At 35.0% G+C, this 16744-nt stretch overlaps 1 protein-coding gene, 1 long non-coding RNA gene and 1 other non-coding gene across 3 annotated transcripts; 2 read left to right on the top strand and 1 right to left on the bottom strand.

Moving 5' to 3' along the window:
- The first annotated feature begins 824 nt into the window (after positions 1-824).
- Positions 825-895, top strand: Trnag-gcc. The gene has a single exon. It is a non-coding gene; the product is annotated as a tRNA-Gly (tRNA).
- Positions 896-4239: 3344 nt separating this feature from the next.
- Positions 4240-5116, bottom strand: LOC116178488 (60S ribosomal protein L34-like). Its single transcript, XM_031497994.1, has 3 exons — positions 5029-5116; positions 4796-4865; positions 4240-4568 (listed from the first exon to the last, which is right to left on the bottom strand). The coding sequence occupies exons 2-3, from the start codon at positions 4858-4860 to the stop codon at positions 4268-4270; spliced, it is 366 nt and encodes a 121-aa protein (XP_031353854.1). The 5' UTR covers positions 4861-4865; positions 5029-5116; the 3' UTR covers positions 4240-4267.
- Positions 5117-12957: 7841 nt separating this feature from the next.
- On the top strand, positions 12958-13689 carry LOC116179605. The gene is made up of 3 exons (XR_004147005.1): positions 12958-13091; positions 13148-13285; positions 13334-13689. It is a non-coding gene; the product is annotated as an uncharacterized LOC116179605 (long non-coding RNA).
- The last annotated feature ends 3055 nt before the right edge of the window (positions 13690-16744 follow it).

Raw genomic sequence — 16744 nt, 5'->3', positions numbered from 1 at the left:
CTCAAAAGAAACGATTAAAAGCGAAAACAATAAGAACTGAACAAAATCTCGCAAAACGTACACGATATAAGAATACTAGAAAAAAATGAAAGAACTGTCAAATAAGCCATTACCAATTGATCCATATGAATGAAATTTTAATCAATTGTTACCTTTTAGTAGTTAAACCTTTCTGCCAAGTTTGGTCAAAAAATTCCAACTCCTTCTTGGTGTTGCAATTTCCATGTCACTGAGTATAAATTATTGTTATATTAGGAAACCGTTTTTAGTAATTTGGTCTTTCTTTATGTTGAATTCGCTGGTCTAAATATAATACTTTTTGATAGAATTTGATTTGTTTTATAGTAGACATTCCATGGCATGACGGATATTGGCGTAGTTTTTGTATTATAAAATTCCATAGCATCACAGATTATTGAAAAAGATGGGGGTTTTATTTTTTCAATTTCTCGTCTTTATATTATGCAAAAAATTGAAAACTAATACGGTTGATTGACGTAAAAAATTTTTTCCTATAAAAAACCTTAATACATTTTTGCTCTAAAATAATTTGGGGAGCAATAATAATCGCATGTTATGAATTTTACATTGAGATTCCTATGATGCGTTCCGCAAGCACCACCTTGTATACCTACTTGATTTTCACAATACATAAATCACAAATGCGGTTTGGACGTCCAATATTTTATGAAACGATACCGCAAGGGTGGTAAATAGCGGAACGTTGAATGAAAAATTGTTCATCGTATATTGCAATGCACCTTCAGTTAAAAAATTTAAAATACGGACAAACCACATTTTGCAAGTCTGCCCATCTACTATAAGCATCGGTGGTTCAGTGGTAGAATGCTCGCCTGCCACGCGGGCGGCCCGGGTTCGATTCCCGGCCGATGCAACTTTTTGCAACACATTATTTTATGTATAACTAATCGATACAATAAAAAATTAATTTAGTCAATGACGATACCAACATTCAGAGTATTCTTAGCGCATCTTTGTAAAAAAGTTGCAGGTAGCTTTTAATCTCACTTTGGCCGGCTAGTTGGCTGGCAGCATATGCGGACCCGTAGCAGAGACCATAGTAACAAGTCTCTGGTCCGTAGAAGAACGCTTATAGGTATAGAATGACGAGGAGTGTACATGTATACCTATCGCCTACCGGAGTCGTGTAATTAACAACTTTAGGAACGGTGCTACATGATGTGGGGTCGGCGACCTCTGGGCGCCATCCCCGAGCGTGTTACACTAACGTGGTGTTTTTTCAGTTTTCTTCCCATATTCTTCAGTTTTGGTCAGATTGTTTTCAAATTGCGTTCGTCGGAAAGATCTTGTAAACGTGCACAGCTCCTGCGTGGCAGAATTTTGTTTTTTTTCCGTAGAGGCGAATATAATCATCTTTTGCAAGACGAGCGTCTTCGAATAGAAGCGCGAGCTATGGGAAGTACTCAAAAAATTGAGTATTATTTTATGGAGAATTTTTAGCGAAATCCACCAACATGCGAATTGGCGGATGAACGGAACGTCGGAAGCGGGTACCGACAAAGGGCGACAAAATCTTACTGGTGGTGGAGATAAATCATAAAACTTCAAACGCGAATTGCGGATGAACCAAACGTCGGAAGCGGGTACCGACAAAGGTAATGCGGTAGCCTTTGACAAGTTCTTATATTGATCAAAACAGGCTAATGAATAGGTCTTAATGGAAAACCTTACAGGTAATTTGTCATTTTCCTTGTTACGCGTCCTTTTTTCAGGTAAAGTTGACTGAATTCCCAGACTGAACCGAATTTTCATTTTTTCGAAAAAGTACTGTACCTATGAACATTTTAGTTACTATTACGTACCAAAAATGGATATGCTGAGCAGCATAATAAAATATTGGAATTTCATAGCCAATAATATTTAAGTTATTTGATATTATTTACCTTTATTACCTAGGTATTTCTGCAGTGTTGATTAATTTCTTTAATAAAGTAGATATAGGTAACTAAGTATTTTAGTCACTATCAGTCTCTTTTATTTTTCAAATACATATACAAATAAGCGTAAGTTTTGGCCATTAGGTATGTATTTTTATTTACTTATTTATTTTATTTACTTTGCCTTTATTTTTGAGTAGGCGAGGTTTCAGCCAAGGCTGCTCTACCACCCAACCCACTATACATTTACAAATATCCGTGCCCGAACCCGGATTCGAACCAGGGACCCTTAGCACCACAGTTCAGCTTTAACTGATCTGCGCCACACGGGCCTGTACTACCACTGCGGGACGGTCCATAACTAAAAAATGTTTCAAAACCGTAACGCAACTGACTCTAGACCATATAGCAGCTTTCAATTACCAAAAACCCGAATAGTCCGACAGCTGGTAGACATTTTTGGGTAGTTATTTGAGGCACGCTGAAAACTTGTCCGACACTTCTCCAATAATCCCCAAACACAGAAATGCATACCTGGCTGAGGAGAAGCGGGGCTAACACTTTACCAGGGGCCTTCAAAGTTTGAAAAAAATAATGTCATTGATTTGTGAATCAATTTCAGACATACGCTAAAACGCTGCAACAACTATCAAGTATGCGAAATCGATAAAAAATCTTGTCTGAAATTGATTGACAAATCAATGACGCAGGGCCAATGCACTCTTGATTTGAAGTGTATACTGACCGCAATAAATACATGAACACCTAGTGTACTTTGATCACTTTTTAGCGAAAGTTTCAGGAGAATTGTCTTTATTTCGGCATACGAAACGATGAAAATTTCAACATGATACAATTACAACTAATTCAGACGACACTATAATTATGTGTAGATCATCCACTACCTACTTTTTATGCATTCAGCTACTCGACTGGGAATACATTCTTTTTTCAAACTTTGAAGGCGCCTGGCTAGGTGTTAGCCCCGCTTTTACTCCTCAGTCAGGTTTGCATTTCTGTGCTTGGGTATTATTGGAGAAGTGGTGGACAAGTTTTCAGCGTGCCTCAAATACCCAAAAATGTCCACCAGCTCTCCTACTAGAATCTATGGTGGCCCAGGAACCGAGATCTCGATGGAACAGACAGACGACGGAAAATCGAGCTCATATACTATACCTAAGCGTTACCTCAATTTCGTGTTACACTAAAAAAATGTTTCAAAACCCGCACGTGGGTGTTGCTACGTAACACAACTATAAATGACGAGTGCCCACATTACATCTATCAACTAATTCATGAATTTGCCCATGGATATTGATGAATTATTTCATGGATTTATTGTTCAGACGCAAATATAGACGCTATAGGTACTACAACATATATGTAAATGCAAGACGAAACAAGCCCTTAGAGAAATTCTCAAAAATATTGCATTTTCCCTTTGTAGGTACCTTCCTCCAACATTTTCAAGATATTGACAATTAAGTTTTTACATCGCTGGTAGATGTGTCTCGTCTAGACGTACATTTTCTCAGACACTGTTCTGCGGATATTTGCACTGAAAGTTTTAACATCACCAATAGATATGGTATATGTCTCGTCCTGATGTTTCACTTGCGCTTTATGAGTACCCCCTTCCAACAATTCGTTTTCAAAAATTTAGACATCATCAATAGATATATATTTCTTCCAGACGTCTCAATCGCCTTTTGTGAGATCTTCTCTGACACTCTCTTCTTATTAAATAAGGATTTATTTATATCTGATCACAATAAGGGGTCAAGGAGGACGATGGTTGGTAGAAATTAATTCAGTTCTTCATTTGAGTACCATGAAGGATAAAACAAGTTTCAACTCCCCCAAACACTCTCTTTTGATTAGGAGTGAGGAAGAAGGGCGGTAGTTGGCAGAAAACAGTTCCTTTTATTGAGACCTTTAATTAGAATACCATGAAAGATAACATTAATTTCTACCCCTCCCACCCCCCACCTCAACTCTTCTCGAAAAGAAGTCATGCGGGAAAGTTACAGATTGTGAAAACCAATTCATTTCGACGAGTCCTTCCATTAGAGTACCATGAAGGGTAGAACTTGTGTTCACCCCGAGACCAGTTGGTTGTCGCATGTCTCACTCCAAGTCAACACCACCAATTTTTGGGCTCAACATGTGTCTGATACTGTTGCTGGTCTAAATGGTGGTCACCTTTAGCACAATACTGGTGAACAAAGTGGTCCCCAAGAATTTGTACATATAAAAATGGGAAAGTTAAGAGACACACATTACGACTCACAAAGCACCCTCAGTTTTCAAAATAAAACCATTCTAAATATAAACATTTATTAATGTAGTCATTTCTTAGGCTTAGCTTTAGCGGCAGCAACTCCACCTTGTTGAGCTTTAAGAACCTTAACTACAATTTTCTGTTCTTCAATTAAGAACGCCCTCACAATCTTTTCCTTTACACATTTATGGCAAAGTACTCCACCGTACGCACGCTTCACTGTCTTCTTACGATAACATATACGGGACTTTTCATAAGATCTGGCAGGAAGTATTCCGCGTAGACGCTCCTTGCACATTCCACATCTCGGGACCTTCTTCGGCTTCTTTAGGTATTGATACACTAATCGACCTCCAGGGGTACGAACACTGTAATTAAACAATTTGTTAATGCACGTAACGAATTGGTGTGGCAAAAAGATTTTAGGTATAAATCAGACACGGTAACGAACGAGTATTGGTGGGTATCAACAGATGTTTCAGAACTCTGTCCAGTGTATCATCATGTGAGACACAACTAACCTCTAAATTTGAAGTTTCTTTCGGACAATTGCTTTGGCAATTACTTTTAAAATTAAGCTGTTTAGTGCACTTACATTCGTCTCCTGTTGGATTTTGTGTTGTACGACAGTCGTCTACGAAACACCAAACGTTGTACCATTTCGTCTGAAAAAATAAACGATCTTCTATGAGAATTGGAAAAATACGGCCACCAACTTATAAAACACAAAATTTCACGTTTACTAACTTAAACATCTATAATAAATATACTTCAAATACTTCGATGATTAAAAATAAAAATTTTGCGACCGCACAAAATTTTACTAACCTGGTTAACATAAATCGGAAAAGGAAAATGACTGATCGACGTTGTCAGATTTCAACGCTTTCAATTCGGGTCTAATACTCAACGTGACTCACACAAAAACGTTTGCTCAGAATTGGAAATCAGTCTTGATCATGGTATAATCTTGATGAGTAAAATTGAAAAAGGGTTATCGGTAAAGTTTACATTACATGCATACATATGCAACATATCAAAATAAGAAGTGCTAAATCATTGTCTATTAATACAGGGTTAGGAAAAATTACAGACCGGTCGTTTATATTTTAAATTATAGAGGGTTTATCAAATATCAAAAAATGTCTTGTTAAGTATAAAAGTTGTAGAGCTGCTTAAATTAAAATACTACATATCTTGTGATACATTGGAATATACAGGGTCGTCTACAAAGTTGTGGAGAATGACAGTTATATTTTTTAATGGAACACCTGTATATTTTTACTTATTTTGATTGTCAACTCAATTTTAAACATTTTGATTAACCATATACTATACCTAAATTCACTAATTTCCTAGATATCATGTAATTTCGATCAATTACAAAAGTACAAAATAAATTTCAAGAAACAATTTAGTAAGTTAACTTTACACAAAAAGCAAAAAGGCTCTATCATTGGCTCTATTTTAATTAAAAAGTGTTTGAAAATGAACTTCATTTGCTCAGGTAATACGACTATGGTCTATGTTCGAATATCGCATTGTTATCCGTTATATTTGAAACGCCGATTTCTAGGAAACTAATGAATTTATAATATATGGTTAACAAAAAATGTTAAAAATTGAGTTAACAATCAAAATAAGTAATAATATACAAGGTGTTCCATTAAAAAAGTATAACTATATATCATTCATAGAAAAACATATACGCTTTAAATATCAAGTCTCTATGTTCCGCACTTTCGGAATCACATCCCAAATTTTAACTTTCAACGCCCAGTAGTTTCGGCTGTGCGTTGTCTGTCGATAACGGAAGAGTTTTATTTCGTTTACGTCGCTATTAAAAATGGAACCAAAGCTCTCACGCTCAAAGCGTTTGAGATATATCCATGAGAATGGTAGGTAACGCTTCCATTTGAAATTATTTTACACACTAATTTTCAGATTATAAAAAATTTTTTTTTACATGGTTTTTGAGTGGGGCCGCAATCTTGAATATTTTTAATGGCCACATAGGTCAAGTGACGTCATTACAAATCTTTTTTTTCTTTCTTAGGGGGTTAAGTTAAGAAAATAATGCAGACAACCTTGCCTGGCTAGGTAATACGTGATGAAAGATCAGTGGCGGATTTGGGGGGGGGGGGGCTATGGGACTATTAGCCCCCGGCGGTAAAGTTTTCGTCTAGGAGTTGTTTAAAAAGGGGACAGAAGTATTTGTGCTTTTATTGAGACCAGAAGTAAATCTTTACGTTGCGAATAGTGCGTGCAGCTTCGACAATTACAAAGGTGATGTACTCGCCTTTTTATCTCTACGTCTATTGCATCCCTCTAATAATGATATGATCGTGTTCGATTATTTGCCAATTTAATGTTATTCCCGTACCGCATGATTATCGCCATTTATAACACATTCTAGATACAAATTGCACTTTTAATTATACTAGTCTTACTGTGAATTACTGACCGATTTACGTGTTTTTATTTATATTTAGATAAGTATTGTATGTTCCCTTAGGAGCTATATTCAATACAAGTATGCAGAACTACATTTTAATTTCTAATTGAATTTATTGCAGCGCATTTCGCTATTGTTTGCATGAATATGTTACGGTTTATTTACAGGGTGCTTCATCTGGGGGCGAGTGACGTACGTTAGGTGGTTGATTGTTACATATTGCACTTGGCATTGTGAATTAATTACTTGATACTAATGTTTGCCACGACATGTTTCTTTGTGTTTGTTGTAATGTGATACTATCGTTATAGTCCTACCCTACTATTCATTTGAACCGGGTGATTATGATTATTAATATTTGGCAGGGTGACTTGTTTCGAATATTTATTGTGCTATATTTGATATTGATATTTGATACCGACATTTAATATCTCGATTTGACGTAGCAGAGGCTGGCTAAAGTTCAGAACTGACATACGCAGAGATATATATTTTTTTGTACTGTTTTTTTGTGTTGTGTCTTTGAAAAGAGCCTTCTTAGCGATATTGCTAATCAATCCGATTAATCAATCCCTGACATGTAGTGACAGAATATTGGTTTTGTGTCGGTTTTCGTTATGCCAGTGCAAATATGTCAACTGTCAACGCCTACATAAATTGTGTATATTTTGATTTTGATTATTGATACGATAAAAAAATCATAACTCCCTTAGTTTCCAATCAATTTCGAGAAATAAAGAAGCATTGGATTCGTATTTTAAAGCTTCACAAATTCCCTTTCCTAACTTTTTGCGAAAAAAATGATGATAACAAAGTTATTAGCAAAAAACCTGGGTAAATCACAACATATATGCCACTTGTAACAAGCCAATTGAAAATGGGTCAAATCCAATGACCGCGTCCACGAAGTTATAAATTAAGATGGACTGCTAATGCTGAATTAACAAATGACACCTACATGGAGGCCGCCATGATGTGCACTCACTTAGCGCGAAATTCAAACCAACTAATAAACAAGCATTAACCCAACATTAACCTCACGTTTTCTAAATAAATTACTGTGACTCATGTCATTTTCCAAGGCTGCAATAGTCTCAAAACTTGAGCACTAGGAAAATTCCCCTAGAAAATAACTAAAATGTGCACATCATGGCGGCGCCCATGCTAGGGTCATTTATACCTCTATGCAACTGTTTGATCAGCAGTCCATCTTATTTATAAGTTCGTGGTAGGGTCACACCGAGGTGCTATGCCGCTTTTTTAGATGCTCTTTAGGGGTTTGTTTAAATTTGAGTATTGTTTTGTCTCAGCGCCAGCCGCCAGCGTGTCCGACTCTGACACGCCGTGTCGTCAATTCCGTTACATCATTACGCGTTAGCGCAGAAAATTGCACTCATTTATTAGTGGAGTGTTTTCGTGAAGTTTCTAAGAAATGAGCGGAAATGAAAGAGATGCATTTTGGAAACGACAAACCTTAGAAAAACAACAAAAATTAAATGAAGTATTACAAAAAAAAACAAAAATTAGCTTTTTTCCCTACCTACTGGCGGCATAGTATGACTTAGCCCCCGGCTGTCCATGAACTAAATCCGGCACTGTGAAAGATGATCATTTTCTCCGCAATGGAAATCTGCTATCACATTGGTTGGATGTGTCACTTTCTCCAATTTATCCTGACGGAATAGATTTAAATAGGTTTAGCCTTTTCTTTTCCAGTGTTTTAACACGTGCGCGGTAGTGGAGTAGTTGCTCCTGTTGGCTCATTGGCAAGAATGTTGTATTCTTTATTTTTGATTGTACTGATGAAGTCCCTTACGAAATTAGAAGAAACTTTTCGTTCGTTCGAGGTTTCGTTCAACATTGACACGGTCCTATCCCGGAAGTGGCTCGCGCATCTTAAGGGTGGACAGTACACCCGTTTCGTTGCGTTGCCCGAAAACGCTTGGTTTCGTTCCACGATATCTGAATTCTGAGTGAAGATGAAGAAGGAGTGGAATATTCCTGTGAGAGGTGAATGCATGCTTTAACTAGACAATAACGCCGGGATTTCTTAAGATGTTTTCAAATAATCTTTTTTTTAGGGGTAACGGGGCTTTTAGGGTTCCATATTTTGAAAAAGAAAAAAGGAAACCAATTTTCCTGGCGTTATTGCCTAGATATTAACTTTACGGACTTATAGCAACTTCATTAATCATTTATAGATAAGTTATCTTGGAAAAACGACTTAAAAGTTTACCTCGAGAAAGCGAAAATATAGCTTTCGCCATGCGGCTTGTTTTATATTATACAGATAGAAAATGTGCATTATAAATTGGTCTAAGGTTATGTTTCTACCATCGAACGCAAATCAATATTATAAATAACCAAATTTGGGGATTGTCAATACTCAATAGGAAACTTTACATATGTTCTGTATGTACTGTCCAGCCTTAAGGACGCTGGTCGTGGAAGCCTCCGCTCTGACAATGTATTATCGAAACAGTTAAAAAAACTGACATTTATGTGAGCGGAAGAAAGTTGTTGTTTGTGTCATAATATATGTGGCAATTATTGTAGTAGATGCTTAATGGGATATGCACATGCTGACTGCGGGAAGAAATAAATAAATAAATAAGTTACCAATGAACCAAAACTGTGGAAAATGACGGAGATTATATTGAAAAGGTTTTGTTTGCTAGCTATGTAATTACAGTTTAATTTCTTCACAATTAAAAAGAAACAAGTTAAAAAGTAATCGTAAACGATTTACATAAAGCGCATTTCCACTTGCATTTCCCATTTGTAAGATGCAACTTCTGCGCAAAACCAAATTTTGAAACTGGCGTTAGATTTTCCTTTATTCCAAATGCATATGTATCAAATTTCATTTAAATGCTTCCATAAATAAAAAAGTTGGCACTGCGCATGCGCAAAACCAAATTTTGAAATTGGCGTTAGATTTTCATTTATTCCAAGTGCCTATGTATCAAATTTCATTTAAATGCTTCCATAAATAAAAAAGTTGGCACTGCGCATGCGCAAAACCAAATTTTGAAATTGGCGTTAGATTTTCCTTTATTCCAAGTGCCTATGTATCACATTTCATTTAAATTCTTTCATAAATAAAAAAGTTGGCACTGCGCATGCGCAAAACCAAATTTTGAAACTGGCGTTAGATTTTCCTTTATTCCAAGTGCCTATGTATCAAATTTCGTTTAAATTCTTCCATAAATAAAAAAGTTGGCACTGCGCATGCGCAAAACCAAATTTTTAAATTGGCGTTTGATTTTCCTTTATCCCAAGTGCCTATGTATCAAATTTCGTTTAAATTCTTCCATAAATAAAAAAGTTGGCACTGCGCATGCGCAAAACCAAATTTTGAAATTGGCGTTTGATTTTCCTTTATTCGCAAGTGCCTATGTATCACATTTCATTTAAATGTTTCCATAAATAAAAGTTGGCACTGCGCATGCGCAAAACCAAATTTTGAAACTAGCGTTTGATTTTCCTTTATTCAAGTGCCTATGTATCAAATTCGTTTAAATTCTTCCATAAATAAAAAGTTGGTACTCGGCGCATGCGCAAAACAAATTTTGAAATGGGCGTTAGTTTTTCCTTTATTCCAAGTGCCTAGTATCAAATTTCATTCAATACTTTTATAAATAAAAAATTTGCAATTCGGTTTTATAAATGGTCGAGATGCGAAAAGGGCACTGTGAATTTTGAATCGATTCGACTCAACTTTTGATTGGCGTATTATATGGCTAAAGCTATGCCCATATTGAATTTCATGCAATTCAGTTAATAACTAACGGAGATGTAAAAGCGATCGGACATTTCTAACAAAGTTATCGTTCACACGGACAGATAGAGGGACAGACCAACAGACAGACGACAGACAGCAATACAAAATTATAAACGATCTGTAGGATCGTTAATAAACGGCAAAAGTGTAAAATTATAAGAAATGTAAAAAACCGGTTTGTTGGTTTTTTTACAATAACTTTTTTAGCATAAACGCAGAAAACATTCCGTCCTTATTGGTGCAAGCCTCGACACCATAACGAACCAAAATAGCGAAAAAAGTTAGAACAATAGCCCTTAGAATAAAAGAACTAGTAGCGTCTCATAGAACGAGCGGACGGACGGACGGACGGACAAAGTGGCCACAATAGCGCATTTTTTTTTATTCTTGTGGAAATGCGCTAAAAATACAGAGGCATTATTTATGAGTGCCCCACGTAAATTATTCACGCATAGACACAGTTTACTATAGTAGGTTTGTTCTTTTGAAAAAAAAAACAAATTGTTCGCACATGACATGTTTAAGAACTTCGATGGGCAAATTTTCGACGTTTGTAAACAAATATTTTATCCTTTTGAAATGATAATGCGAAGTGGTTCCTTGTCGATTACTAATGTTTCTTAGCGGACTATATATTAGAGTTTCACAATTAATTGTTTACAATAATATAGGTACTCTAAATATGATATCAGTTTAAGTGTTTTGAAAAATTAACATTACTTAAGTTATATAAGTACTAACATTACACGATTTCAAAGGTACGATCGACACCACATTCCTACCGTGCAGGGTTACTTAGAGGTAGATCGCTGTAGCCGCACACTAATTAAGCTCTCATCGTGGTTTCCCTAAATTTTCAAAGCATAGGTGTATACAGGTATACTAATACTCCATATACGTATGGTGACCATATGTACTTTTTTTAGTAGGACAGTACTTTCTTTTGAAACGCTGTCCTATTGTCCTTTACGATTTATCAAGTACACATAAATGTACTCTTTTTCTTAATTACACAAAATTAAGTCATAGTTTTTGTCCAAACGAAATATAATTATGACTTCTTGCATGTCTTTGATGCTTTGGCGTATTATGCTTAGTTGTAGGTATTTTGATCCATTGTTCAGCAACCGATCGATGAAATGGCAACTTCTGAAGTAAATTCATGGTTCAAAAAAGTACGACTGGTACCAAAATGACGATTAAAATGTTCAGGCAGGAACGTCGGAAGAAAATTAACTTTTAAAATTTATATATACATATAAAGACACATAATTTATGTACCTATGTTTGATTAAAAAAAACTTTGTTTTCTTACTGTTTGATTAGATTCGTAAAATTGTGACCAGAAAAATTTCCTAGAGTATTAGCTTTAGCAGTGCATTCCCTTATAAATTATAAATGTACTTTTTTCTTGTTGAAAAATTATGGTCACCCTACATATACGCCGTATACTCTCAAGGATTTGTTAGACATACAGCGTATCCTCTCAATCAAGGCGCCACTGGAGTTTGGACATGATAATTTATACCATTGAATTGATAGTTATAAATTCAATGGTTATACCTACATATTTTTTAAATAGAGAGTGTTGATAGTTATAAATTCAATGCTATGTTTTTCTTAAGATGCGAGCGACTTCCGGAATAGGATCGTACTAATGTTGAACGAAAAGTCTTTTTGTTCAACATTGACACGATACTACCCCGGAAGTCGCTCACATCATAAGAAAAACATAGATTGTAGATCGGGATCAAGTGTTCTGTGACCGGCAATCTTTCCTGGCGAGAGGTTTATATTAAATATTGATTTAATTAAAATCGGATACTACACCCTAATTTTGGTATCAATTTTGTAAAATTTGATTGAAAGTATTGCAAGTAACCCCACTTGACGGTACATATATTATCGGGGTGTTGTTGCCCTGTATGATCCTATTAATTGTTTAAACCGTGGAGAAAGTACCATTGATCGCCGTGTGTGTTTTTATGTAGGTACATTCAATTTATCATTTGACGAGTTGGATTAACTAAATTAATCCGTAAATGTGTTTTAAGGTGTTTTTCGTAACAATTCCATTTATAAGATTTGAAGATTCTTTTGTTATGTTACTTTATTAAAAATACCAAAAATGAAATACACTTATTACAACCCTTTATAAATACTTTGCATAAATGATACCTAACATGATACACGAAAATTAATCCATTTTAAACTAAAGGTTATATCTAGGAACAATTGAAAGGTTGAATGTTTCTAATTAGAATTACACGGTACAGAAAGATAAAAACAACAATTTTTTCGTAAGGAATAGACCACCACCATATAAAACTAAAATTATTCTTCTGGTCCACTTATCGTTGCTCGTGGACACCTGTTTCTAGGGGAGCATTATAGTTTCGCCATGCTTGTTTACAGATCTACATTCTAAATCTATCTTATCTTTATCTAATATCAGTTTGAGTGTTTTGAAAAAAACATATTTACTTACAGCCGGTTCTCAAGTACCAAAGTAAGTATAAATACAAACTGCGGGTTTTAAGAAATCAGTTAGGTAGGTAAGTACCTTCCTATTTGCTACACACTAAGTACCTACAATGAATTTTGCAATTTTGTTGTTTACCCTCGCCATGTCTGCATGTGTTAACTATGGCGGTAAGTCTATATCACAAAAATTTCACCATGCTTTTTAAGAGTAATCATTTCTTTAGTTTATGGTTTACATTGCTTAACCTGCCGAGGTGAGGAAAACGGCTGTGGAAGTGGATCTACTACTCAAGGTGAAGAATGTGACCCTGGACATCCGCTTGAGATAACAACTCAATATTGTGTTGCTTATCGAGAGACAGGTACGATTGAATGTTTTAATATTGCTGTTCACCCACTTTTTTCTATAGTTGGCAGAGATTGTAATGGAACCCAAGTAAGAAAGTGCACTCCACGCTTGGTGCCCGGGACCGATCCGTGTGCTGGTTCCGATAAATGTAACTGCTTCAAATGTCAGTCGTATGATTGTAACAACCAAGTTCTATAAGTGGACCAGAAGAATAATTTTAGTTTTATATGGTGGTGGTCTGTTCCTTACGAAAAAATTGTTGTTTTTATCTTTCTGTACCTTGTAATTCTAATTAGAAACATTCAACCTTTCAATTGTTCCTATAGATATAATCTTTAGTTTAAAATGGATTAATTTTCGTGTATCATGTTAGGTATCATTTATGCAAAGTATTTATAAAGGGTTGTAATAAGCGTATTTCATTTTTGGTATTTTTAATAAATTAACATAACAAAAGAATCTTCAAATCTTATAAATGGAATTGTTACGAAAAACACCTTAAAACACATTTACGGATTAATTTAGTTAATCCAACTCGTCAAATGATAAATTGAATGTACCTACATAAAAACTCACACGGCGATCAATCGTACTTTCTCCACGGTTTAAACAATTAATAGGATCATACAGGGCAACAACACCCCGATAATATATGTACCGTCAAGTGGGGTTACTTGCAATACTTTCAATCAAATTTTACAAAATTGATACCAAAATTAGGGTGTAGTATCCGATTTTAATTAAATCAATATTGTAACGTGATTTATAAATTCGGGTTCGATTTATATCAATATTTATTAAACAAAACTAAAACACTATAAAAACCGTACAATTTATATCGATCATTTATATCACACACTTCGCAATTTATATTTACGCGCTCGATGTTTCATACGTACTCGATCTCGTTCGGTAGTAGACTGCCGCGATGTTCGGTCCGCAACCATTTATACACGCAAGCAATGTAAGTCCAGCACATTCGCGTACAGTCTCGAATATTCCTACACAAATCCCACTATCGCGCGCGTAGAAAATTCCAGAGCGCCAAAGGTGACGTCATGTCTGGAGCGTTTCCGTTACAATATTTAATATACATATTTTTGAAATACGGAGTGTTGCAAGGTAATCCCCTAAGGTGGTAACTTGCAACACCTTGCCTGGCCTTTTTCATTATTATTACATTACATTACATTCAGGAACTCGTATAAATTATCTCGCAACAAGAGATTAAAAAAAAACAATAAAGCTGTTTTTTAGGTAGGGGTAACATTTTTAGCAGGATTTTTAGTAAATAATTGAGTAAATATGGTTTATTTAATTTAAATAAACAAAAACATTTTATTCAAAAATACAAAAAGTTAACTAAACGTAACATATATAAACACATATACAGAGCCGCTGATAAGTCAGGAACCGGTCATTATCGAGGAAAATATACAGGATATAAAAAAACAGTTGTGGGTTTTTTCAATGTCTACACGGCAGTAATAATTTTAATTATACAGAGTTGGTCATATAGGCGTAGCACAACAAAATTTTTACAAATGGAACACCCTGTATATTATTCGACATTTCAATTATTCTTTCAATTTTAAGCAAGATTTTAATCTAAATTGGCTAAATTCAATGTTAACGGGTTATCGTTTTGAAAATAAACGCTGATAAGTTTAGAAAACGTCGATTATCCTGGAAAATATACAAGAAATCAAAAAAATTGTTATACGACAGTTTGGGGTTCTTCAATATCTACTATGAAGTAATAATTTTAATTATACAGGGTTAGTCATAAAGGCGTTACACACCAAAATTGCATTTATTAAAGGAACCCCTTGTATATTATTTGATATTTCGATTCTTCTTCTAATTTTAAACAAAATTTGTAAGAAGCATAATGTACCTCAATTCTGTTGTTTGCAAGTTATTGAGTTTTGAAAATGAACGCTATTTGTTTTAAAATTTTATGAAAGAAGAACGATAATTAAGAAAACATTATGTGGTGCTTAAAACCGATTCTGATGTTTGCTGATTGTTTCATGTTTGGAATCATTAATTATTGTTCCTCAGTCGATCATTCAATAAATTTTAAAATAATAGCGTTTATTTTCAAAACTCGATAACCTGGAAACATTTTCACTCCGGTACATATAAGCATGTAATTAATTAACGGGTAGGTATTTTTGTGAAAAATATTAACCTAAAAACTACGGCGTTTATACACAGGCCACCCGTTATAAAAATTCAAGAAAACACAAAAGACTATCGAACAGCGAAATAAAATAGTGGTACCTAGTTCGATTTTGGTACGGCTGTAGGTAATGTAATTAATATTTCTGTGTGCTTCTATCACATGGAGAGAGCACGTTCACATCGATGCCTACACCTCGAGCAGATGTTACGCTGTGTCCTTCTCTTTCACAAGGAACGATACAGACATTTCCCTCTCTCGCGCGCTATACACGGTGTCCATTTTTCGAGTGCCACTATGGGGATCTCGCTTATCTTAAGAGATAGACATTTGGTTAAATGAGGGCAAAGTTGCGAATTTTCGTGTTGAATAATAATCTGAAAAGAAATTTAAAATATCTTCAATAGTTTTGAAAATATCGCAAAAAAAAAGATTCTGATTTTCGTTTTTAATTTTTTCATAGTAAACTAATCGTTCTAGACATTTCTAATTAACACAGTATTCACACTTTTTAATGGTTTTCAATAACTTTTAAGATGACGGAGAAACACGTGGCAACTTTAATTTTTCTTATGGGCGCCGTTTTGGATTTTGACGTTTTGAGATTAGGTACGTCTTTTTTTCTCTTTACAACGATATATCACACATGGTGGTTCAGTAACACATTTTTCTAAAATTACAATTTTAATTTTCTGCGAAGAGTGCTTTGGAAAAACAAAACGTTCTTTTGTTGTGAACAAAAGGTTGACTTATTTCAAGTAGTGTAATTTACGTTTGTGCTAGATTTATTGCGAAAATATTATTTCTTCTTAAGTATTTTGTTCTAATTTTCTTGCAAAACGAAGGTTCAATTATATTCAGATGAAAATCTCAACTCAACTAGTTCCCTGCCAACGCTCTAACCAGACAGATGGATCAAACTGTCATACTTTTGTTCACGATAAAAGAACGTTTTGTTTTTCCAAAGCACTCTTCCCGAAAAATTAAAGTGTCTGAATAACGTTTTTTTGCGATATTTTCAAAACTACTAAAGATATTTTTAATTTCTTTTCAGATTATTATTCAGCACGAAAATTCGCAACTTTGCCCCCATTTAACCAACTCCCTATCTCTTCAGGTAAGCGAGATCCCCATAGTGGCACTCGAAAAATAGACACCGTGTAGATACTTAAAATTGCGACAACCGTACGTTCTCATGTGAAAGAAAAGGACGCCGGCAGCGCAGATCTCTGATGGCAGCACATGATTTTCTGTGTGTCCGTCCGTCCATCCGTCTGTGTCTGTGTA

This window comes from Photinus pyralis, unplaced genomic scaffold (assembly GCF_008802855.1).
Source record: "Photinus pyralis isolate 1611_PpyrPB1 unplaced genomic scaffold, Ppyr1.3 Ppyr1.4_LG8, whole genome shotgun sequence".
NCBI classification, from domain to species: domain Eukaryota; kingdom Metazoa; phylum Arthropoda; class Insecta; order Coleoptera; family Lampyridae; genus Photinus; species Photinus pyralis.
This window is presented reverse-complemented; position numbering and strand designations above follow the sequence as displayed.